Source organism: Anopheles gambiae, chromosome 3 (assembly GCF_943734735.2).
Source record: "Anopheles gambiae chromosome 3, idAnoGambNW_F1_1, whole genome shotgun sequence".
Classification (NCBI taxonomy): domain Eukaryota; kingdom Metazoa; phylum Arthropoda; class Insecta; order Diptera; family Culicidae; genus Anopheles; species Anopheles gambiae.
In genome coordinates this window covers 30,463,790-30,489,930 of record NC_064602.1, presented here as the reverse complement: position 1 = coordinate 30,489,930, position 26,141 = coordinate 30,463,790, and the positions used below count along the sequence as shown (strand labels likewise).

Below are 26,141 nucleotides of genomic sequence, written 5' to 3'. Positions count from 1 at the left end.
GTGGCCGTACTTGACCGCAAATCTTACCCTTTCCCGCAAGAGGTCTTCCTTGAGGGTTTGTTTTGGGGCGATCAAAAAACTGCCCAAAACTAGGCAACCGGTTGCACTTGGATCACTCCCAGGCGGAGAATGCAAGAGATAGCTTGGCAAGGTAGCTTCTCCAGACAACTTGCCGCGGAGTTGGGTTTGGGTCTAGTTGAAGCAGTTGAAGGTTCGCAACCCCGTCCACAACAAACCCAACAGCAACAAGGGCAAGGTCAATTGGACAAACATCGTTTGCGTGTGAGATTGCTACTGTAGGAGAGGGTCTTTCGCTGTCATAATTGAATGTTATGGTACCGGTTTCTGAAGGGTGATGTGGGCCTCTGGTGCCACTGCAATGATACTGATTTGTTACCTATTTCTTTGTAATATTTCATGCGTGCTTGAACACACAACGTCTTGCTTGATATGAATGGCGCACATCACATAATAATGTGCAAGCGTAATGTATTCACGTGTGGAGTTCTTTCCATAAAGATAAACACACACTCTATCGGACGGCGGGGCATACCAGTGTCTGGCACGTTTTTGTAAGTTTCGTTTCGCTTGGCACGATCGTGTTCTCGTCTACCCTGGTCCCTCAGCATCATAAACGCTTTTCGTTGTTCTACGGGCCCGATGACGTCAACCGAGAGACTACTGAGTACTGGCGGGTGAACTAAACAAAGATAGCTTTCAGTACAGGAACAATGGAGTTCGTTTAATGATAATATTATGTGTTGTGTTTTGAGTGAAGTTCCGATCATTAATAGCCCTTTTTTTAGGGGGATATCTAACATAATGTTCTTTTATTGATTATTTTGAAGCATTAAGTTCTTGTGGTTAAGTCGATTGCGCATCAGTTTCCTCATTATCGCTGTTTATAATTACTTCTAATTAATGTTATGGGGAAAAAAACATTGCCATAAACAACCGACAAATGCGGTTGCTCAATTTTTAGTACAAATTCAAGGTGCCTAGATAGACTACAGGTGGGTCCTTAGCTTAGGATTGCGATTTCTATGGAGATTGGCAGATAGGGAATTAGGCTAAGGACATTTGTATGAGTTGCTAAGTAGCTATGGACTCTCTAGCTGTCAAATGAAAATTTGTCACAGTACACTGGACGGTCCGACCTGTAGTAATTTATGGACCTTGTACTAATTCTAAAAAAATAACTCTTTTGTTTTTCCTTCCGTTTCTTCTTGTTTCAGTTTACCACAGCAGAGCAGTGCTTCGTCTACTCCTCCGTTTGCTGCGTTGTTAGTGTACGCAGTACAAGCCGATCCGCCGCCCTCTTTAACGGATGCACCACACAAAGGCTGGCGGAAACATTGCGCGCACGCCAAACGTGATGAAAGTTGGGAAAAGCGATACAGACGCGTAACAAAAAAGTAAAAAAAAAGTGCAAAGAAAAACTCTTTAAAGAAGAGCATCCGGGTAAGAGTGGTGAGTGCAGCAGTGGGTGTGGGTGTGAGTGCATTGCAGCAGTTATGGCGCCACTTGCGATAAGTGAAGCGTGGTGAAGGAAGTGAAAATTTGACCCGAAAATATCAGATTGTAGTTGTGTGATTGTAGTGAAAAAAAAATCAAATTTCTATCGGTTCAGTTTTTCCTCCGCACAATGATCATTTTTTGAAGTTTGTGTGTGTGTGTGTGTGTGTTTTTTTGTTATTTTATTGCAGTAAGCAGCACGTGCAAGAGTGATTTTGAGTGAAATTTAACAACAAAAAAAGAAAAGAATAATCAAAAAATAAGAGAAAACATAGTTGCCTTAGAAACGGAAGATTTTTCCAACGTGTACCAGCCAGTTAGTATGTGTGCGTAGTAGTAGCCCTTGGATGCCAACCAAGCAGCAACCTCAGTATGCCAAATGTTGTTTTTTTTTCACCCCGGAGCAGTATCGTCCAAACAAAGTAAAAGTGTTTTTTAAGTAGAATTTTTCGTGTAGCCTGTGTTTGTACCAAAGCGGTGGAAAAAGCAGCGGGAATAGAATTACGTGATAGAATTGTTTGAAAAGAGTTGCGAATTTTTGTCTGTGGGAAGGTGAAACGATCGCCATAACACAAACCGCACGCAGTTCCGGTGCAGTCGTCGGTCGTCCAGCTGCTTCCCGGATGGATCGATCAGCTAGCGGAAGCAGTTAGTAGCGTTGAAGCTTCGGGACACATACCTCAACACCGTTCCAGTTCATCATCATCACATGAGCATCACAGTAAAGGTATGAGGTTTACTTCATAATTGTGTTTTCGCCACCGAAACAGAGCCAAAGATGAAACACACGGTCCCCGGGTGGCGGGTGGCAAATGATTTCCATCAAACCAAGCTCAAAAGACGAGCGAGCGCGCGCACCCGTTTATGTTTATGTGAAGTTTGTGTCGAGAATTTACCTCGCCAGATATTTTCACCATTAGTTTGAACGCAAATTTATAGCTTCTTTTCATGTGGTGGGAGATGGGTGAAGACACCACCACCACCTGCACACATGCTGTGGGCCATATTTGCTTCTCCGAGGATCCGGATGGATTATAAATGCGTTATTTACACGCGCCCAGTGACCGGCAATCGGGGTTTGATGATGAGTTCGTTTGAGGTACGAGGGAGTTCTTTTCAAATATCTGGCCGATGTTTATAAATTTCGCAGGAAAGATGATGCGTTTTTGTATTTGCACGAAAAATCAACCTTTTAATGTGTTTACGATCGATTGTTGTCTTTCGGTGGAAGAGCGTCTTTTTTTGAATGATTTAATGCCTTCGTTTGGGGGTATTCTTTGAAGTGTTGGGTTTCGATCGAAATTTGGATGGATAAGGGAAATTAATGACTCATTAATATCTTCATAATTCTACATAGGAAGGCATCATAATTCATAAAGCAGGTTTGATCATAAAATTTTCGGAAGCAGATCAACAATTGGATAATGTTCATTTATGAATTACTAGTCAATTGGTCACGCAAGCGATTAGCACGTCCAATTCCCAACAAAGTTCCGTAAAGATGATTTATTTTTGCTGTATTGTATTTTTACGATCGTAAAGCAGCTAATTGTGCAATTGAACATAATGAAAGCATTTTTTACTGCTCATAAATCATCTCCACAAAACTACTACTACTACTGACGAGTCTCGTCTACTCATGCATTCATTCATAAATAGATTTTCAATTGCTTCAACTAAATCTCTCGAAAGCATCACACACCCCTCGCATGGTTAGATATTCACTCATCTAACACTAACAGACAGTTTTGAACTGTCAGTACAAGAGGCGGGCGCCCAGTGGCCAATTATAAGTAGTAGCATGATAGGGATCCCCCGCCGAATGCTGCCATGTTGCAACATGCTTTTTGTGCTGTGGCGTCTCCTGTGCGTTTCGTTGGGGTAAAACTATTTTTAAACGCGTAAAGCAACAGTATAGCTGACCTCATCCACAGGCGGCCGGGTTACTCTACAACCCGCGTGGCACGTGGTTCATCGCGCAACATTCGCCGGTCCCATTGGGAATAATATTTACACCCAACCAAACGGCAAGCGGGCTGGCTGGTAGTAACTTGTGATGAGCTAAAGTGAAACCGGTGTTAACTGTCACTTGCCGATGTCACCGGTGGTCATTTAAACACGGAAAGGTGGGTTTGTGTGTGTGTGTTGTAATATGGTGAACTGTGTCATAATTTCTTTGATGAGTGATTTTTGACATTTTTGAAATTTTCCTTCCATTGCTATTGCCTTTTGAATTGGACAGGAAGTTACAGTTTTTAGAAATCATAATTTGCTTGTTCATAAAATTGCTGTGATGGCTTAATTGAAGGAGGCGATGCAATGCTACATTCAAATGATACGTTTAATCTTGGGAAGGAAATTCAAATATTATACTAAAACAAGAGAATTAAATAGCATTAAATGGAAGATTAAACCATTTAATAATCTGAAATAAACGACAATATAAATAAAAGACGGTATCTAGTCAAAGTCTTATTAAATTGCGTCAAAAAATGAAGATTTTTTTAAATTTTTGGTAAAAAACAAACCGCAGACTTTAGAATTTCCTTTTTAAGGACAGTTATTTTATTAGCTACATATTGATTAACTGATTTTTCATGTGTTATGTGACTATTGATACGTTGTGTATTACCTTTTATTTACACTTTCAAGAGCATTTTGGTAAAAAAAAAGTTTCGTATTGATATCATGTTTTTTTCTAATTTTTATTTACGTTTTAAGTTTAACACTCGTTTATTTCCTTTTTTCCACAACGAAATATTTAGTTAATATTGATGATTTAATATCTAATTTGAATATAGCATTTCACAGTCTTCTGCCTTATTTTTTGCATAATTAACCTTAATAAATACCGTAATTGTTTTAGTTAGCTTACCAAATTACAAAAAACGTACAATATACACCACGATTGTAGCAAATTCATGGCAAATTTCAATCAAGTTTATTTAACTGTATTGCAAATCGAAATCAAGGAAAAGCTAGTAACAATCTTTTAAAATATACAGGCGTCCCTCGAGTTACGACCCCCTCGGGTTACGACGATTCGCCGATACAACGATTTTGATTTTGACATGTAAAAGTTGTCATTGAGCAGAAATTAATGTATTTTTCTATTATCTTTTTGCTGATAACCGTTACATAATAATTTACAAAGATTTCCCAATTACCTGATCTTCAATATGTACATGGCGTAAACGACTTTTGGAGTAAAATTAATACTTCATCGAACATATTTTTAAATAATAAACACGATATCATTGATTTTGATTCTTCAACTTCGGTTAAAAGTGTATATTGACAAATATTCGACTTAGGACTTTTTCGACTTATGCCTTGCTTTGGGGATTTTTTTTTTTTCGGACCCAAATATAGTCGTATCTCGGGGGACACCTGTAGTTTATTTTTAATGCTCTGAGAAGAAATAACTTTTTATCATTTTGGTTAGAAAAGCTGACGACCGAAAACGTTGTTTTCTTTACATTGATTACAAACTATGAACCATAGACAAATCTTATCGTTATAACGAAATGAAACTAAAAGGTAATAAAATTGCATCTTGTTGTCACAAGCTTGTACGCAATAAAACCTTAAACAAATTAAAATTAATTACATCATAAAACCGTGTAAACGACGTATTGAGTTTACAGCCTATTTTTTTGCTGCGCTCTTTTATCCACTGGCAATTTTCTCTTTAAATGTTCATTTTCGTGTTCCATACGGTCGTGTGCGGCGGCGGCGGCGCGGTACCTTTCAATGGATGTGTGTTTTAAGGTTTCTTCACTGGCGGTGTGGCACACTGCCGGTGACCGAGACACCGAGTATCACCACCCTGCGCGCATTAGCCTTGCACAGCTGATACAAAAACCGTGGATGAGGACGGGGACGATTGCACCCTCTCCTACCCATTGCCATGCGATGCACAAACCGGATGACATTGCAGCCCTTTGGTGGATTGTCGCGACACAGAACACGATCGTCATCATACATGCAACTCTGCGAATGTGTGTGTCATTGGAAGTAAAAAAAAGTACATCGTCTTCCATTGGAGTTCCGTTTTTTTTTTTTGGTTTTGTTGCTTTAACTAACCCACCTACCTCTGGTTAAGGTGTAGTGGGTATCGAATTCATGTACCTGAGCTGAGCGCCATGGTGAGGGGCCTTGTGCCATGTGAAGGTTGTCTTCTTCGCCTCATTCCAGGTCTTAGGGTGGGTCAGAAATTTTAAGGGTTTTTTTTTGTTGTTTTGCTTTCCATCCAGTTTTTTGTTCTTGTTTTAGAATCACCAGACGACTGCAGGCAGGACGGCAGAAGAAGTGGTGAAGGTGTTTCAATCGATAATCGGAGAAGTTGCCGGTTGTTTGCCAAAAAAGAAAGACCAACTTTTATTGGGTGTGAAACGAAGGTTCGAAAGAAGGCTATGAATGTGCAATCGTTTCAATTTCATTAGTTTTTACACTCTTAGTTTTAGTGAAGAGATTTTGTTTTTGGGAGCAAGGACACAAACCAACTACCCTGTCTGAAGGTTACGTTATTCCCTTGCGCGTTCGTTGTGAATATATCAAGATAATCAATTCACGGTACACTTCGACGCAATGGTTAAAGCATTTGCTGACACGAGGGACGATGTAATTGAAGTACTCCAATGAATGAGGTTATTTGTACGAGATGTTGTATGATTTATTATGCCAAGTATCCGGACATCGGAACGGCTTAATCTGTGTGGTACAGTTAATCTTCCCGCGCGAACGTCTTAAGTGCATCTTGGCGCTTCGCAGCAGTCTACACCGAGTACCAAAGTTCTCACAGCAGCACTGCAGTGCTTATCAGTGAAATGGGACCTTAAAGGCGAAGAAAGTCAAACAGAATGACACGTCCGACAGCAACAGCAACCGGCGTTTGTCCGCTTCGCTTCCGAATTTATAATTCATTCCAACCGCTCTGCGGGACAAAGACCGGCAACTGGCGCGACTACGCGAAATCATGTCATGTCTCTGCGATTGCACTGCATTTATAAATCATGTTTAAAACCATTCCCCCGACAAACAGGGACGTTTCTAACGTGTTGCCCTCTCTTACTTTGTACAGTGAATCGATAGTATTGATTTTGCTGGAGTATGTGGGACCATTTGGGTTGAACTGTTGGAGTTGCATATTGTAACACACATTGGCACAAAGATTACATGATGCTTTGATTCTTAGTCTAGGACGAACTGTAGTTGTGGGGGAAAAGGAAGGTTTCTTTCTTCATGAATCGTTTGCTTGCAGAGTCTGTGACTCAATGCCCTTCCCCAATGTCCGGCGTGGCCAGTACACCAACCCGTCCACGCGTCAGCGCGATAACCTTTCGAGCCGTGACTGTAACAGCCAAGCTGTGAAATGGCATTCAAATCCAATCCTCTTATGATTCCCCAGCGCCCAGAGACACAGCGTTGGACTTTCTTCACATTGCCAAAATATTTGAAATAAATGTTGCTCTGTGTGCGTGCGAGTGTGTGTCTCGAGTGTCCAGAACGCGATCGATTTGCATAAACCTGCGTAGGAATTCATTTTTCATTGGTTACGTGAATTGTTTTTTTTTTTCTTTCGCGTTCCAAGTTGTTCAACGGGCGCAGATTTATGCTGGCTTTGCGGTGTTGCTGCCACTGCTGCTCCCCGTGTTCGCCGGCAATGATGATGTCATCCAGCTGATTAGCTAGTGTTCTTTGACTGTGGTCGCGTTTTTTTTTTGTATATACCACTGGCCGCGGGTTTAGTTTGTAATATTTGCACGAGTGTGTCGTTTTTAGCCATTGTAAGGAGGTTCGTGGTGCTGGAACGGGAAAGGAAAAAGTGGGTAAAACTGGGTGTGGTGTGAATAGAGAGTGAGGGTTTTAAAGGTTTAGTGAACACATTTGTAATATTGTATATTTAATTTAATGATACATTTGTAAACATATTTCCATGAAATGTCTCTGGAATTACATGTCTTCTTCTTAAGTAAGGGTTTGGGGCAAGATCTGGTCTGATAATACAATCAGTTAACAATTCAACAAAACATCTTTATTGTACTTTATTCGATGTAACTAGCAAATTTACAACATTCGATGAGGTGAAGAAGCTTATTGACACAGTATTATGATTATAATTGTCTATTTACTATTGATTGTTAGCAAAGCCTTCAATGTGAATGCGGCGTGTATAACTCGTTTCTTAATTCTTATCTAAAACATACACCTTTAATTACTTACAAGGTCACAGTTGAGGCCAAGTTCAACAATGCTGTTTATAAATTCATACGAGTTTATTACTGCTGTAGGTGAGTCATTCGATCCAAATTCTATTGACCTAAATTCAAAAGTAAATGTTAAATTGTAAATATTGAAAACTGAGGAAATTGTGTTCACAGTTGAAGTTCACACAATGAGTTCGATTGATCAGTTTTCCATAATTTGAAGGAATGAAGTAGCTACAATTTGAATGAATAGTTTGTGAGGATTTAAACCAACGATAAGAGCGTATCAAACGAATCTTTGTGTGATGGGAGGTAGCTGAACATTGTGAAGATTGAGCATTTTGTGTCTAATATTCTCAAGGTCACAGGTATTCCTCTGCTTGAGTTAATCGAATGTCGGATGCAACTCCCTTTTTCCAATGTAATTTAAAATGCTGATGTGGTGCAAAACACTAAAAATAGCTACAATAGTTGTTTGTCTTTGTGAATAAAAATAAAAATATATGTTATTGTTCCAGTAACGATCTTCCTCATTAGCTAGTTTTCAACTCCGGAAAATCTCAGTAAAGTGACTTCAATTTCTTCAATTGTACCATTTTCTGGAAAAAAATTGCCGACCCCTTATTTTAGAGCGATCGGTTCGCACACATGATCGTCATCATTTTTTATAGTTCCTTCCCTTTTTTTACATCGCTAAAAGATGAGTTGTTTGACCATGATGTCATAGATTAGCTCTCTTGGGACCGGCAAATTGCTTCAGCACAGCGCTGTGATACCCCGTGCTGTGCTGTTTGCCGTTTCTATTTCCGAATCCATCTGCTTCCTGATGTGTAAAATGCAGCGAAAATGTCCCGCGGGTGGGCGTTTTTACTGTCCGATAGTAAAAATAATAAAAATAATAATAATGTAAATAATAACACTACAACCGAACATGTTCTTCCATCGTCCATCGGCTCATCTCACACCGCCTGTTTGGGCTATCAATTTGAGGTTCACATTGTGCACATTTTTTTCTTTCAAACCCCGATTTTGCAATCGTTTGCAATTTGCTAATAGAACGGTTTTGGGCGCGCTTGTTCATGATCGTTTTGTACACAAAATTTCGCAACCATGCGACAAATGTAAACAGGGTTGTGTTGGCGAAATCATCACGCAAATGGCGTTTTTGGGAGATTTTTGGGAAATTTTGCAGGGATGACCAACCCCAGCTCCTCGCAACACTGACCAATCCTTTTTTAATTCGCCTGATGCGATATGGAATCACGCTGAGAACACGCAAAGGATAGAAGTGATCGTGTTGCGTGTGTATAGTTTCTGTTTAGGGGTTATGTAGAACTTCAGCTTGCATGATAACTTCACTTGCGAAACACGAGATACAGTGTGCTGTTGGCATTGGTGGTGAAGCCGATAATGTCCACCACTGTTAGCGGATGGAGATGGGTGGTAGATCGCAACGACTCGTCGCGAAAGCTGGTTAGGGGTTAGCTAATTAACCTAGCTGTGCATTAAAAGATACCTCGGAGATTGGATCTGAGGAAGCAGAAGAAGCAAAAAACCCCAGGTACAAACTTGGGCGGAAATTAGCGATTGGTAGGGAGGCACTTTTCCGTCGTGGTCTTGTCGGGGCTAGTGGTTCTCATTTCGCTCCTAATTACGCTAATGATATGCATGCATGCCGATAGTTCATCATCCATATGCCGGTCGCGTGCATGGAACGACGACAACCCTGTCCAGTGTGTCTGTGTTCCTCTGTCTCTGTCAGGGTTAATCCGTCATCCGTCAAAGCAGGTATTGAGGTAGCATCACCACCAACAACGTGTCATGTTTGCGTGATGTGTTCCGACCAGCCGGGGTGCTGGGTGGCATTGATATGGGAGATCGTTCTGTTCTAGCTGATAGCCTCCCAGTGAGCTTAGTGAAATAGCCATGAGAAGCATGGGAAATAGGAGTTTTAGCAGTTGAAGCTTACGTCACGATACGTCACAGTAATCTTAATCTGCCCGTGCAATATTGCTAATTAATGTGCTTCGAAGTTGGAGCTTTTCACTTTTCATCTTCATGTTTGTAAGATATTCAACAGGAGCACACGACTTTCCAACACCTTTTTTGCTATCTTCGCAAGGATAGTGTGACAAGCAATTTAATTGGATCTGGTGTAGCCAGCTTTCAGGGTAGGCATCTATCGTGCCCGGTAATTGTTATGAATATTCATACTTTAATTGAAAACGGAACGGAATTTCCTGGCTCTTCTCCGCACAACAGCCAGCGGGTTTCTGCGTGAAGTGATTAAAATAGTAGCAAAAAATAGCACACGAAACGAACGGCTAGTGTGTGTGTGTGCGTGTGTTGTTAGACCTCAAAGCCGAAGGTGGAGCCGGGCGCACGACGCGCTATCAGGATGGCGTGATTTCACTTTCACCTGAACACTCCGAACAATGACCTTTGCCTTCTGGACGATGTTGAAGGAAGTTGTCCGTCCTTTGAACAGTTGCTTAGGCCTATGGTGAGGTAGTTGGTTGGCCATTTGGAAGTTAGGGTAGGATATACTTTGTTGTTGCGATGAATATCATTTGTTGTTGAGATATCTTGTCTAATCCTTCTAATCCTTAAGCTTTTAATTACTTAATAAGCCTTTAATATTAAAAAAATACGGAAATGCATATGCTTTATTCCAATAAAACTGTTTCTAATTCTATTTCTATCTCCTTACTTTCAGAAGCCAGCTGAATGAGTGCGTACAGTTGATAGAAGGGGTAAACACCTTGCGACAAACCTTCCCTCTCGGATATACCGCAACCGGAATCTTCCAACTCGTCCAGAATGGCGAACTACTTCCTGTGCCTTGTTGTTCAACGGTTGGTTCTACCGCTAATTCTCGCAACATGTAAGTGTGCTATTCGGTGGTTAGCTCTAGGTGTGGCAGAAAGAAAACACAAAAAGTTGGAGAAGTGGGGTTTTTGGTGTTTTTGTGTAGGCATTTATCATTAAATTTAATTTACTGCCTTTACGGCAAACGAAGGCAGTACCCCACACTCACTGCCTGTCCAGGTTCGGGTGTCGTAAAACTTTCTACCGACCAAACAGCGTCCTGGTCGCGCATTGTGCTGTGTTGTGACTGACACAATACAAAACGGGAATAGATGGCATGCGAAACAGATCCGGATATACCACGGTTTGATGTGGTAGTTTAGTTTGTGGCGTTGCTTCTTCAAACAAATCAGAACTAAAGGTAAAGGCGTAAGGGAAAGGGGAGGTAAATGCGTCCTATCAACGCATAAAAACACGCGGAAATGTAAACGGAAAGGTCAGGAAGTGGCCAACAAAAGCACCCCCGGGGGAGACACGGACGCTTGTTATTTGTTTTGGGGTAGGGAAAACTGTGAAGATTCCGGAGCCGCCCGTGATTTTGGACGATAAAGACGATAAGAATACCAAGAAGGATTGGCACTTTTTTCACCAGGTGGGTGTGACGAATGAATGCAACGAAAGGAAAATGATTAAAATGTCAGATAGAAGAACTTCCTTTCCGCGCTTGTTTGTTGGAGGTCGTGATGGTGGGAAAAGGGGCTTTATCATCGTTTTTGCCCATGGCATGACGTTACACCGGAAGGGGAAGTGATTCCAAATCCGGTGCTGAGCTGGCTGGACGTCTGACTTGTGTGCTGGTGGGTTGGTTCTCCAAAGCTAGGTCATTGGCACGATGTGTGGGAAGTGTTGGCAGGTGTTTCAACGGGACTTTTCCCAGCGATGGCTTAAAGACACCTATTGGAAGGAAAATCAATTCTGGTAGATTTCAGGATGATGAAAATGTGCTGCATTGGAGCATTCAAGGATTGGTAACTAAGTAGTTTCAAAATACAAAGAACTTTTTTATAAGTGTATGTCCATAAGGGATATTTTAAGAATTGCGTAGAATACAATACGAACTTCGTCTTATTGTAACCATTTTGACGTCAAACTTCTTAAGGTTATATCCTCAAAAACTACCTCAACGAAGCTTTAATTTAGCCTTAGCCTAATAGTCTCGTATACGATGATATCAACTTTTTGTTTCTTGCCTAGTCACAGGACACTTGTTCACTCTGACCAACCCACACTTTCGCCGGAAAGAGTGGATAGTAATCGGTGTATCAAACGGCATCGATTAGCTAAGAACGCCACTAGGGAATCACGCCACGTGGGGACGAACCCATTCTCACCTATTGGCAGGTTGGGTCTTTAGGTCGGGTGTTTATTATTTACCTTGCCAGCTATTTACTTACCAACCAATATCCTTCCTGCGCTGTGCGTGTTTACGGGTTCTCTCGGGTGTGAATGAATCGCTCGCTGACGTCAATCACCAGGATTTCCCGCACGGTGTGGCGTACAAAAAGGACAAACAAAATCACCACCACCACCGTGTACCCCATGTGTGATCGGATTAGTGCTCCGATTCTGCTGTCCGGCGTGTGTCCGGTAGACTGGAGGTTTCAATTAGTTGCTGGGAGGATATATGGGATCCTTTTCGCCGCGATGCGTCTTTATGGTTAGAACGATGACTACGACTGACCCAATTTCTCCTGGCGCGTGTCGTCCTGCCGAAACGGGACAAACTCCTGTGCCATTTCCTGTGCCAGCAGGTCAAGATTGCCCATGGTGGGCGAGGAGATACGATTTTCATTGACTTTGTTTTGCAAGGGGCTTTGGTTTATAGAGAAAAAGCCCGAAGGCGAGTACAGTGCCTGACCTTCCACCGCACGGGCGCTTTTCCCCTAATTGATAGTGTGCCGTCCCTTGGCGGTCGTAAAAGAGGTCAAAGGGGAGCGGGAACTGTGTTCCCATAATCGAGATATTTAGGACGCATTAGGACGTCCGTTCTTTTTGCTACCGATACGCGTAGCGTTCGTTTGCGGGATTTCGTGTTGTGTGATTAGTAAAGGTGTGTGTATCACTTTCAAAGCGCAGTGGTAGTACTACACGCCATTGCTTAAAAAGGACATAAATCATGCATTCAAACATTGCGATGACTTGTGTCCTGGTGGCCCCCTTGGTCGCAACGTTGCGCGGTGTTAGTACATCACGTCCCATTAGGGACGCAGTCCCCTTCGCTGCTAGAAGAAGTGAGGATGCCTCCCGTTGCTCGCTAACCTTTCGAAAGCGATAGGGAAGCAGCAGCCCCTCCCGCCCGGTGGAACGGTAGCGTAATGTCAGCAACTCCCCCGGGGAGGCACAACTTGTATGCTAATTTTATTACACTCCCTCGGCAAGCTCTGGTCGGTCGGTCATTTGTATACCCCGTTAGTGCTCTGTGCCCCTGTGGGGTGTACCTCTAGGATTTGTGGATTGCTTGATGTGGATGTGTTTTACACGGCAACTTCTGGGTTTCCGGGTGTGCTCTTTTTGGGTTTGCCGTCTACATTTTTTTGCAAGCTCAAACCGGGCGTGCAGGCGTTAATGGAGATGGCTACTTCCCGGTTGCACAAGGGAGTGTCCTTTTTGCACGTGGAGTTTCTTTGTTCCTGTGAGAATGCCCGGGGAGGTTTTTTTTTGGGAACTGAGCCACTGGGGGGTAGTTTAAACCTTCCTTTTTTCTAGAGCGTAACATTACATGAGGCGTGAGGAATTTTGTGATCCTTACAACTTTGTTTTTTATGCCATCTTTTTAAAGCGTAGTCAAAAAGTGTAGATTCTGCATTCTGCGAATTCATAAAAAAATTCAGACAAAATCCTGGATTAAGCCTCAAATAAACGCATTGAAGTCTTCGGCATTAAAATCTGATTGAATGGAATCCAATGGTAATTCCTATTACGAAGAAATTATGTTATCATAATCCCGCCACCGAGTAGCTTGTGCCTCTCGTCGTTATCTCTGGCGCTTCAATGCTGACCATTGTCAGTGTTTACTTTCGATTTGGTTGGGTAGGGTTATCGGCTGGTCCGTTTTATCAGCTAGATGTTTGATCGATACGGGACACGCTATTATGCAATTAGCACGTTGGCGGTAGCTGATAAAAGGAACAATTTTATGCGATAACATCAATAAAGTGGGCAGTAATTGCGCGACAGTTAACATATATCAAACAGTCAAGAAGTGGACCGAAAATCTGATTGAATATTATTGTATCGTTTTACCATTGCAGGCGTGCTGATGAGACCGGTAGGACTGGCCATTCCATATTTGATATGTCTATTAGTAATACCGTACGTGCCTGTTGCCAACAAGAAAACTATCCAGGGTAAGTGGTCAGCGTTCATTCACCATCCCTGTTATCTGTTGAGTGATTTCGGCTTTCATGTTTTCCCGCGCAGGACCAACTGGACTTTTTATGAGGCTACTAATACTGTTTGTCGTGCTCGACCTGGCGGCTGTGATCGTGTTCCAGCTGATACTGATCTCCTTCCCGGGCAGCTCGGTCGAATCGTGCAGTCTGGGCGAGATTATACTGCGCCACATTGGGCTGGTGTCGTTCAATGGGCTCGGTGCCTGGATGGTGGTGTACTGGTTGGCGCCGGAAGCTATCCTGCTGGTCGGTGCAGTGACCGTGCATATCGTCCTGCGGAAGCTGACGGGCGTGATAGTGCCGAGGCGGAGGCGACGGAGGAGAGGTGCCGACGGGAACACGGCCGAAGATGACACCGAGCAGGGCGCTGACGCGGAAGGAGAAGGACCAGCGGCTGAGACCGAGGAGAGCGAACCGCAGACGAGCCTGATCAGCCCGGAACGGTTGCCCTTCTTCACCACGCTGGGCGTACTGCTGTCGATGTGTATGCTGTGCGTGGTCGGCATCATACAACCGTCCGCGATTAGTGGCGTGTACTTTGTGGTGTTTCTCGGTGCTGCCTCCTGGTGGGGATGCTACAAGAAGCTAGATAGGTATGTGCAACGAATTGCTTACTTTTGAGGACAGAACATATTAACAGGTTCTTGTGTTTCTTTATTGCTTTTCCCCCTTTTTCAACAGAGCGTTTGGAATAGTTTTAAAAATCGTGCTAGTAGTGCTAGTCATACACATCGTGCTGCTGCTAGCCTACCAGAACCCCTGGCCCCAGGAGGTGCTGTACTTTAACGATACGGCGGCGCGCGTACTCGCCCTGAAGCCGATCCTGAACTCGTCCTGCAATCTGGCGAACGGGACCGACATCCGGGACGTGCACTTCAACTCGGATCTCGACACGGACGTGTATCTGAATCCGATCTTCCTGCTGCTCTGCTACTACACGCTAACGATGACCTCATCGTTGCTGTTACGAACAAGAGTGAGTATTGTGTGGTGGGAGGTTTCTTTCATTCGGGACTTCTTCACAGGTTGTGGACACTAAACACTTACCTCGGATATGGTAACATTGATACTAAAAACAAAAATCTACTCAATCTCATTCTATTATTGCCAACCCGACCCTCTCACATTGGAATGTTGCTCATGGATGCTCAAACAAAAAAAACCCTTTCCTTTAAACAACAATACCCTTTGCGTTGCATTATACTGCTAACTGATGGTTGTGTGATGATGAAATTTTCCTACGAACTTGCTCCTCGTACCTATTAACCTAATCGCTCACCTCCTTACTGTTGCCGTTTGCTCCTGCTACTGCCGCTGCTGCTGCTGTTGCTGCATGTAATGTTTAATGGTATTTCCTAAAACTAAATTAGAGCGATACTACAAAGGACAGAAAACGGTTGGATCTGTCCAGTCAGCTCGAGAACGGCATTAGGCTGCAAAATCAGATCTCCTTCCGCATGCAGCGCAAGAACATTCTGCGCAAAACGCTCACCAGCGATCGGTGGCGCGGTGCCGCCCGGAAGGTGAAAGTAAGCAGTAACTCTCTCCCCCCTCCTTTCTGAAGTTTATCTGTGTGTTTTTGTTAGCTTGTTTGCTTCGAGATAATTGCAAGCGCGTTTGTTTGGAAGATTCAGTTGCGATTTGGTAGTTTAGTTTGCCCCTTTTTTCCCTTCTGCACAACAAACACCGAAGGTAAGCTCGCATTTTAAAACTGCCATCTGCCGCGACCGGAATGCTTTATCCACAGTGTTGCTCATCGATTCAAATGCTTGCCGAGAAGATCGTAAAAAGTGATAATGGCCTTAAACATTGCTCATTCCATTCCATTAATGCTAATATTTCGAATTTTTGTAAAACAACCGTAACGTAATCATGCTACAGCCAAAGTGTTGTTTTCCTATTGCTAACGACAACTTCTCTAACAGTGCTTTTTTCCTTTAGTGTATTCAAATTAACAATGTTACTTATTCTTTTACTACTTTTCCAATAATCTACTATTATACATGGATTTTTAACTGTAAAAACAATTTTCTTTTACTTTTACTAACCTTTTCTTTTCTGAAATCAAATGCTGTGTTTTGATTTAGTGTGTTTTCTGTTCTTTCTTTTTCCTCTTTTTTCTCTCTTACATTGCTCTGTGTTGCGATCCTAACATTTTGGAACGTATGGACGATCCGATGATGTGTTGTTGGCGTGGGATCTGTTATTTATTTCTTTATGGAAACTTTTCTTTAAATTAAAACATCATTGGCTGTATTTTCTTTGTTTGTAACTGCCACTTGTTTGATACTTTCGGCCAAAATTTCGCCAAAATCATCATCATGCGCAATTATCATCCGCTCATTCACTCATCAAATCTCATCATGATCATCCTAACATAATTTGTGTGCGACCGTGTGTGTGTGTGGTACGGACGGGTACTGGCTGTGGGTGATCGGTACGATAAACACACGCAAACATATACACACCACCCCTCCACCAGTCTCAAAGCAACGGTCCGAGTGCTCGGGGATACTATACCTACGGTAGGTCGACGACGTACGGCAGAGGCAACAGCACCATAAATACCGACATTCCGGACGAGCGGACACCCGTACGTATTCGATTTGCATGCATTTGTTGTTTACCCCACCTCGCCCTTTCTCTAACCCCACTCCCTTTTAGTGCGATAAGTATGTAAGTTCTGCGAAACCGTTTCCGGTCACGTGCTCTCCACTTCTTTAGTGATTGGTGGTAACTTCTCTCTTTTTCAAAATTTTCTTCCTCACCATCTTTTTACTACGAGTTTAGCTTAAAATTTCTTCTTATCTTTTGTGCTGTGTTGTAACCGAATGTGTGTGTGCGTAATGTTCGCTGTAACATATCATGCGTGTTGTAAATATGAAATATACTTGACATCTTCCTTTTGCCCAGCTTTTAATCGCTTTTCATTTTTCTTCAATTTGCAGCTGATGCGCCGCGGAACGCATAGAATTCGAGATGCGTCGGCGAACGATGGCAAAGATTGTGCTCAAACCGATCAAATAGCGTTAGAAAGCTTAGGTAAGTGTTACAAAACTGTGCAAAAACACACAAGAACACCTACGAAATGCACCATCAACCAGCATCATAGCAAAGAGTAAAGTAAAAACGTTTACGCGCTCATAAAGACAACCATTTAATCGCTAGCCATCATCACATTACCTGCACTCATCGAAGCTTTTGAGTCACTGATTGATTGCTCATTGAAATTCTGCCAGCGTGTACTATACTTAACCAAGTTTTTATTCTTCATTTTTCCTCCATTTTCTTTCATTTTGTCTCTTTCTTTTTTTTTTTGTTCTGTTAATTGGCAATGAAATGTGTAACCGTCTCGCGAATGCTTTTTCCGTGCCTCCGCACCCACAAAAATACACAAACACCAAACCCTTACTATGTAAACCCCACTGTTGTCTGCCTCTCTGCCTATGAATGTGTATGATGTGCGTCTGTGTAAATATGGTCCCGTATTTGTGCTCGGTGATGGATAACCAAACGACAACAAAACTGAAACGCTGGCGACGATTGCAATTGCACCAACTCGCACCGATGCAACGCACCCATCGCGCGAATGCGCAAATTGTACAAACTTCAAATCTTACGAATGCGTGAACTTCCTCTCCACACTGTTTAATATCTTCGCCCGATCACACGGTACACCGAACACTACTAAAGAAACGAATAAAACCATTTCAGAAGAGGAGGAACCTTCGAGCTTCTTCGAGCAGGCGCTGCTGGCCATACGGAATGTGGCCTCCTATATTTATAAGAATAGTTACATCTTTACCAATGTCATAATGATGGTAAGTGCTGGAAGGTTAGGATGAGATCTTCTGGAATAATAATGACTGATCTTTGGTTTCTTCCAGGTTTGGAGTATCATGTACCATAGTTGGTTAACGTTTGTGCTGTTGCTGTGGGCTAACCTGATCTGGATCTTACCGAACCATCGGAAGAACATGCTGAACTCCAGCCCGTTCCTGGTAATATACGCGGAAGTGCTACTGATCGCTCAGTTTCTTTACGGGATGAACCTAACCGAAGCAGAGCTTCCAACGGTCGTAGAGGTAGATACTCTTAACATTAGGAAATCTTCGCTACTCTATTTATAAAATTCCCATTTCCCTTTTCCAATTTCTCACAGGGTTCCGGGATCAATCTGGAGCAACTAGGGTTTGTACGACGCACCGAGTATCCGATCGTACCACTCCTCGTAAAGTCACTCTTTACCACGATGTTCTGGATCTCGCTGCGCCAGCTGATCCAGGAGAAGCAGACGGAGCGCCGCGAATCGATGATCGCCAATATGGCGGCTCCGCTGCAGCTACCGGTTGGGGCAGCGACGACCGCTGCCACAGGGCCACCGTCCGCAACGGAACGACCGCTCGAAAAGAAGTCGTCCGCGATCGTCGATCGAATGGCGAAATTTTTCCGCTCCTTCATGATCAAATTTTGGATCTGGGTAGTCGCCCTGACACTCTTCCTGTCCGCCATCATTGGCAACCGGATGACCGTGTTCCGGATCGTGTACATGGTGCTGTTCCTGTGCTTTTTACTTTCCTTCCAGGTATGGATAGAAATTGAGTATTTGAGCGTTGGAATGTAATTACTTATGATGTTAATATCTTTTAACAGTTTTCATTCAGTGTGTGGCGGAGAGTAATGTTTACGTTCTGGATTACCGTCATCCTGTACTCGATGGCCATCTTGATCTTGGTGTATCTGCATCAGTTCGAGCAGTTTCCGCGGTATTGGGCGGCTATAGGCATATCAAAAGAGTTGTATGTATTGTTTTTTTGGGTTTCGATGCATTCAAATCCTCTAACATACCTTCAAATATCAAATATCTTTGCAGGCAAGAAGATATAGGATTGGAAATATTTAAAACGGGTCAACTATTCCTACACTTGGTTAACCCAACGTTAGTCGTCATCATTACCGTCATTCAGCTGCACTATTGTCACGACAGGTTTTTGATCATTAGCGAAATCCCATCCGTGTAAGTAGAAGTTAGTAGGAAGTTAAAAAATGTAATGCATACTTATGATTTTTATTGTTTGTTTTGTAGCCAAACCGAAGCAGAACAGTCGGACGAGGAAGACAAGCAAGAACCCGTGGCGCCTGCCACCGATGGACCCGCTTACGGTACGTTTACGAACGCCGATAATGGAGCGATAAAGGATTCGGGAGAAGCTGTTCCTCCAGCTACCGACACGACCGTGGGACAGAAAGCCGATGCTCAACCCGCTCGGGAGAAGCTCCCGCTCGAAGAGGATGACGATGATGAGGAACAAATCGAGAAGATTGAAGATTTTCGCTTCCGGAAGCTCTCCAGACAGGAGATTACCGGGTTCGCCCGAAAAGCCTGGAAGATGGCACTGGATCTGCTGGAGCTAACGTGGCTGTTCTTCGAAATCCACTTGCTAAAGATCGTGCTGATCGTGGCGTTCTCGCTGAGCGTCAACTCGGTCAACTTCCTGCACCTGCTGTACGTGGTGCTTTCCGTGTTCACAGTAAAAGCTCACACGTCCGGCAAGGATTCGCTCACGTACATCTACCAGATCCGCATAACACGCATCATGTCGCTGTTTTCCGCCATAATGCTCATCATCACCATGATCTATCAGGTGAAGTACATCAAGGAGGGCGACTTCCAGAGTGAATGTCCCAATATTGACGCGAACACCACGCTGATGGACATGAACAATGCCAAGTGGATAGGGATGCGCAAAACGGGCTCGGGTGAAACGCTGTCCGATCTGTTGCGCCCGTACCTGGTGTACATTCTGCTAGTGACCGTGCATCAGGTGATCATTCTGCGTCAGACGATACACCGCATGCGGCTGGGACGTTCGCCCAAGACGCCGTCGCTAATGTTCCCGAACATCGTGCGGGCCGACGCGGACAAGGATATACCGCGCATGATCAAGTACCTGTTCAACTACGGGTACTACAAGTTCGGCATTGAGATATCGCTCGTCGCGCTGATCGTGGTGGTGGGCAACCGGATGGACGTGCTGTCCATTTTCTACGCCATCTGGCTGGCGGTCATGTTTCACATGACGCGCGACGGCCTGCAGCGGCTGTGGAGATGGCTGACGTGGTTCATCGTGACCGTCATCCCGATCCAGTACGTGCTGTTCGTGGGGCTGCCACCGTTCGCGTGCGTCAACTATCCGTGGTTCGTGCCGCAGCTGGACCACTTCCGCATCTGGGCGATGCTGCCGGAAAATTCGTACGAGTTCCGCAGCTTCGCCAACAAGATGGTGTCGGACTTTGTGCTGCTAATGTTTCTGTGCCGGCAGACGGTGGTGTTTCGGTTGGAGCGGGAGCCACCGCGCCGATTTGGCGGCGGTAGCAATCAGTCGGTGCTGGGCGATTTCCAAAAGCTGGACGAGGGCAACTTCCAGAACCCAACGCCGGACTTCATCACGAAGGTGCGCAACTGGTTGGATATGCTGAAGCGGACGCTGTTTTTGGTGTCCTTCTGGTTCACGCTGGCGGTAGTGTTTCTGTCCGGATCGAGCCGGGTGAACCTGTTTTCGATCGGTTACCTTATCGGGGCGTTCTTTTTCCTCTGGCAAGGGACGGACTTTTATCTCCATTCGATCGAGTACATCTTGAAGCGGTACGTAGTGCTTAACGGTCAATCTATATTGGTTTATTAAGTGTCTCTTCCTGTTCTTCACATTAGATGGAACATTCTCATATGCTACAACGTGTTCGTTATCGGTGCCAAAGCGTTTCTGCAGCTGTTCGGCTGTCTGTTCCTGGAGCAGCTGGTTAACAACAACTGCTGGGTGATGCAACTGTTCGGTATGAACTGTCTGTCCTCAGCACTTCCACCCCTCCCACCCGGTACGGTAGATCCGGGCGAGCAGTGCAACATACCACCTGCTTCCGATGCCGGACTGTTCTGGGACGGGATGTGTTTCGCCTTTCTACTGCTGCAGCGGCGCCTCTTCTCAAGCCATTACTTCTGTCACATCATCAACGAATCGAAGGCCAGCAAATACTTGGCATCGAGGTACATTGAAGATAAGTTTAATGCTATCCATCATTCAATTAATAATACATTTGTACTTTTCTAGGGGTGCCGAGCTCATCGAGGAGCTGCGTATCAAGGAAAGTGCCCAGGAGGCGGAACGCGAACGGCAAATACTGGAGAAGATCAAAGCCAAGATGGATCGCATCAAAGCGACGCAGCAGAAAATACTGGAGGCAGTGCAGGACCCGGCTACGCATGCCATAGGTAACATTTTTCAGACCCCGAACCGTGTGTGTGTACCGTTTGGTGGCCACGTGCCACGACTACTCCTCTTCCTATCTTTCCCAAAACGTATAGCAGCTATATTCGTTTTTCGTTTGCGTGTCCACCAGTACGGCAACGAAGTGTTGGCTTGTCCCACAATTTGCAATTCGAATTGTTGCATTGTTGTTTCGCGTTCTGTCAAGCGGCTGAGTCTCCGCTCAGTCTAGGAATCATTTAAAAGCGAGTTTGAATTTTGAAGATCGCTGCCTGGTTTCGTTCGTTTGTGAAGGAAAATAATTCTTGTGCAACGTTTAAATATGATCACAAGGTTTTGTCAATTTTAAAGTGAACCAAACTCAAAAACACACCGATGTAAGTATTTATGTTTTAAGTTATTTTATTTTATCTTTACTAATCGTACCTAAGATGGGTTGGTTTGGTTCACTGAGTTTGGTTTTGGATCACAAACTGCCGGACGGACTCTAGCGCGCCTTTTACAAACATCCTGTGCATTGTAGTGTGTTATTGCACCAATCTATCTGCAGCCGGTATTGTAGCGTAGTTTGCTTCCGAACACACACACAAAATCACTCTCTAGTAGCACACTTTTGTTGTGTGAATGCAACTATGTAGACTTTGGCGATACAAAACTGAGTTATGTAGTTGAACGAATTGTTATCGACAAAAAACGCTAACCGATGGAGGCACTGTGGTTTGGGCTGGGTGTGGTTTTCTTTCTTACGATTCTTTACTGCTGCTGCTGCTGCTGCTGCTTATACTCTTTCACTACCGGAAGATGCCGAACGGCGTCAGCTACCGCAGACTCACAGTATGTCATCCTACACAGGCTACCACACGCCGATAGAGGACGAGCTGGCAGCCAACTCTATGTTCATCGAGGGCGAGGGTCTGTCGGACATGCCGTCGGACAATGGTGGACTGACGGTTGGGCGAGGCTCGTACCAAACGCAGGTTTGTTTAGTGGTTAAGCGCTCGAAGCATGCAAACAGATTGCAAAAGGACATTGGATAATGAGTAAGCCCAGTGCTAGCTATCGGATATCTGCATGCCCGTTCCGATTGGTAGTGCTAATAAGAGCTGAGCAAGAGATGATTAACTATCCGTACTTCTTTTTTCGTAAAACCGTAGATACCCTCGCCAAGCTCCGCGCTGATGACAGTGTCGCTGGATGCTTATCTGGACCCGCAGCGAATGTCCTTCGACTCACCGAACGATTTGATGGCGCGTGTGTGCAGCCCCGACGATACGTTCCCCGTCTTTTCGCCGCCACCGTTTGAAAAGGATCCGAGGGAGCCTTTAAGCTCGGTAGCAGCACCGTACGTGGCCACCACTACCGCGAACACCCTTATGCCACCGCCAAAAACGGCCCTGCAGACGCGTCAGCATCGTCGACAGTCGAGCTTGAATGCTGTCTCGTGGCCAGCGAACAATGAGCTTACTGTCAGTCCGAAGGCGCAACATCGAGCCGTGCCAAGTGGCAACATCAACATCCCAACAGAAGTAATCCTTTTGCTTCGGATCGTACTGATTTGCTAGTGTAGTGGGAAAGTCCTTTCCCTTCATTAAGAACTATTTCACATAAGATAGCTAGAACAAGCGTTAGAACGAACGTTAATGAATTTCACTCGATTTTAGGACCCAACAACCGAACAGCAACCTTCCCAATCACCGCGTTCGCCTCGCTCACCTCGATCGGCTACGTTCGCGCCGAATCAACCGCGCCATCGGCGCCTGTCAAGCATGGGATCCGGGTCCGGCCTGCCGGACGAGCTGACCGCTGGCGGCGACGCAATCGGGGCACGCCGTCGCTCGAGCTTCCTGGTGTCGCTGTTCGTGGACGAGGACAATACTACGCGGTACGACGAGGTCACGACGACCGCGAACGGTGGCCCCACCTCTCGGCGACGGTCGCGCTCGCGCAGCTACTGGGGCCCGGTCGGCGAGGCCGGTCTGCGGGACTCGATCCGCTCGGCCCGGTCGCGGTCGCCCGTCTCGCACCACGAGTGTAATTATTCCTTTTGCCATCACTACCATTGTTTTCTTTCCAATTCGATTTTTTGTCGCTGTTTGTCGTTTGTGTCGTCTCTTTTAAAATTACTTTTCTTTAATTTGTGCTCTCTCCACAACCTACCTTAGCGCTAGCAAATAAATCAACGTTTGCTTGCGTGTTACGATGTTGCGCCAATGTCACTCACACGTGCAGCTGCTTTCGTCCTTTCTTAGCCAGCACCCGTGTATGTATTTAATAGCACACCCAAAAAACACACACACAAAAGCGCACTAAAGTGTATAACAGCATCATCGTGAAAGATTAAACGCTCGAAGGTAAGGTAAGAATGTGCTGCAGTGTAGTGCAACAAGGAGAGTTAGTCAGCAAACAGCAATAATTGTAAATATCGTAACAAATAAAGCTCAGTTTCTGTCTTGTGTTGTGGTTTACTTTTTCTCGATATCGTTTAGTATAAGCTGTCAATAAGTTTATAATAAAATGCCAAGTGATAACCGTCAGCGGAACTGCAGCATGGTGCCCAAAAACTCGCGGTTCCAATGTTCTAATAACAACAACCTTGTACATACGATAACAGCAAGGCAGAGTAAATAGCTTTCCTTTCCGTTCATTTATGTCCGTTTACTACAGTAAATTACAGGAACTGTTTCGCTCGTCGTTTCATTGCATCACACTACTAAAGCGTTACCTCATCCAAAAAGTTACTAAGGAAAAGCCACACTAAGGACTGTAGTAACGTCTGGCCGTCTTCCTTCACTAAACGCACGTTATCCCAGTGTTGCACTCATTGTGACCGTTCGATGTTGTCCAAACTCTCTTCCAAGCTTCTGTTTTTTTCTTTCTTCCATGCCCTCTGTTTCAATCCTTGGTTTTGTTTTCTCTCTCTCTCTCCCTTATTATAGATACAGTCGACCATAGGTCGAGCTTGAAGCGCAAAATATCGGAACACAGGCCAACGGGTAATGCGGGCGTGGCGTGGCGTATCATCGTCGTGATGCACCACCCGCCAAGCCTGTAGTTTTAGTTTTTCCCTTCATCTACTCTTTGTTGTCCAAAACCCACCACAATCATTGTTAGAGAGCATTCGTATATCCACCTCCCTTTTTCTTTGTTGTGCGTTGGAGTAAACTTTGTAGTAGTTGCTGCTGTTGCTGCTGCTGAATGCACTCGGTTGCGCACTCTCTCCCAGAAGCGCCTGATTTTGCTTGTTGGTTTAACGTTACGTTAACTTTTGCCTCCGATCCGATCGATACGGTCGATACGGGGTGGGCGTAGGTCTGGGACCAGCCTGGTGGGATTGCAAGCCGTGGCTTTTAGTCCATGCCGTACTAATACTACACTCACACTACTGGGAGAGAGATATAACACGTCACTGTTTAGTGTACCGATTGGGAGTCATCTGTACTGTAGTCATTTGTGACTAAAACACTTGCGAAGGGTGTGTGGTGGGTACCCCTTTGTTATGGCTGTCACCTGGTTGGCGTAATGTTCCTAATTTCGTGTTCTTGTACTGTGGACTAGGCGGGGGAATGCTTGGTATACATGCGTGTCGCGCTTTCTGACAACTCTGTCACTAACAACACATGGTCGGTCGGTGGACTTATGCTTCTCCTAACCGCTTCTACATCGCCGCCATCGTACTACTAACCCCAACTGGCTAGAGAAAGATGCACATTGGTACTTGTTTCACGCAGTTTGGAGCTCATAACTTATGCTCAACTTCAGTATAATTCTGCAAAAGCCCTGGTTTTATAATTCTGGAAAATTGGCTTAAAGATTCTTGGAACTTCAAAGGTTTCCCTTCTGATGTCTTCTCCCTTTATGTTTTGTTTTATGTCACATTTTGCACTTCGAACAATTGGCAAACACTACTTCCCAAATAACCCAAAAATCCTTTTTCATCACAAAGGACCTGCACAGTTTACGTTGTATTTTCTGATTGGCATATTCCTGTATTGGTTTTTATTGGTTCGTACGGTTCACACTTTTGTAGCACCTTCCTGTTGTTTGAACTTTGCAAATTCCGAAATGATTAAATTTTACTTTGATATGGTACACTACTCTCCTACGGTTTACAAAGGTATAGGTACAAAGCTAAGTGGTTGAAAGCGTAACATTCACTTCTTTCAAATTCAAACGCCTTAGTACAATGCACCCAAACCCAAAGATCCCGAAGGGGGAATAACAACCATTCGCGTGGATCTTTGATTTGTTCCATACACAAAAATGAGTTTTAGAAACTAAATGCTTTCTCTGTTACTTGGGATATTGTTGTTCACTGTGCGGTTGTGATATAACTCCACGCTAATCGGTTCCCTACCCTGTGCTTCTTTCAGCCATTCGATCCGGTGATTATTACATGTTTGAGGATGTGGAGCAAGAGTTCGAGCTGGATCTGATGGAACCGCACGAGTACGACGATGAGTTGGACGAAAGATCCCAGAAAGATCAACGGCTGCGGCGAAGACTAACGCTCGGAAGGGTAAGTGTTTGCTTGGAAGGTTTGGAAGAAGTGTTTTCAATTGGTTCCAAAATTTCATTTAAAGATTTTATTTAGAAAAGGATGTTTTTTTTTTATTCAGTTTTGGATGATATTGTTGCGTTATCTGTTATGTCGTTATTTTTCCACTCACAGTTTAATATTGTGCACTTTATGTATATGTTTTGTGCCGTTCATTTCCTGTCTGTTATATCTCTCTGTTATGCGATATGGACAACGGATTACAGCCTGTTTAATTTAATTATCTATGTTCATTAGCACTGACGATTGCAACAAAAAAGGCCTGTCTGTCTAAAATGATTTCTTTTTGTTCTAATTTTTGCGTTATGACAATGTTGCACTTCACGTTATCTACACC

At 44.2% G+C, this 26,141-nt stretch overlaps 1 protein-coding gene across 32 annotated transcripts in view; it reads left to right on the top strand.

The window, feature by feature from the left end:
* The window catches only part of LOC1280241 (piezo-type mechanosensitive ion channel component), a 38,929-nt gene that overhangs the window by 4,074 nt on the left and 8,714 nt on the right, over nt 1–26,141 (top strand). For 8 of the 32 annotated variants that reach the window (XM_061659025.1, XM_061659027.1, XM_061659026.1 and 5 more), the window contains exons 2-21: nt 1,236–2,242; nt 10,441–10,608; nt 13,844–13,939; nt 14,013–14,577; nt 14,666–14,960; nt 15,355–15,513; nt 16,933–17,026; nt 17,678–17,805; nt 17,872–18,069; nt 18,147–18,569; nt 18,638–18,783; nt 18,858–19,001; nt 19,071–20,630; nt 20,697–21,029; nt 21,094–21,254; nt 22,102–22,226; nt 22,404–22,775; nt 22,911–23,280; nt 24,186–24,242; nt 25,620–25,765. In XM_061659025.1, the coding sequence (XP_061515009.1) occupies nt 10,545–10,608; nt 13,844–13,939; nt 14,013–14,577; nt 14,666–14,960; nt 15,355–15,513; nt 16,933–17,026; nt 17,678–17,805; nt 17,872–18,069; nt 18,147–18,569; nt 18,638–18,783; nt 18,858–19,001; nt 19,071–20,630; nt 20,697–21,029; nt 21,094–21,254; nt 22,102–22,226; nt 22,404–22,775; nt 22,911–23,280; nt 24,186–24,242; nt 25,620–25,765 (5,436 nt within the window). In that variant the 5' untranslated portion in view covers nt 1,236–2,242; nt 10,441–10,544. Of the gene's footprint in view, nt 1–1,235; nt 2,243–7,788; nt 7,809–10,440; nt 10,609–13,843; nt 13,940–14,012; nt 14,578–14,665; nt 14,961–15,354; nt 15,514–16,466; nt 16,578–16,932; nt 17,027–17,677; nt 17,806–17,871; nt 18,070–18,146; nt 18,570–18,637; nt 18,784–18,857; nt 19,002–19,070; nt 20,631–20,696; nt 21,030–21,093; nt 21,255–22,101; nt 22,227–22,403; nt 22,776–22,910; nt 23,281–24,185; nt 24,243–25,619; nt 25,766–26,141 lie in introns of those variants that run through there. The other 24 variants (XM_061659035.1, XM_061659031.1, XM_061659033.1 and 21 more) reach the window with 17 other exon arrangements.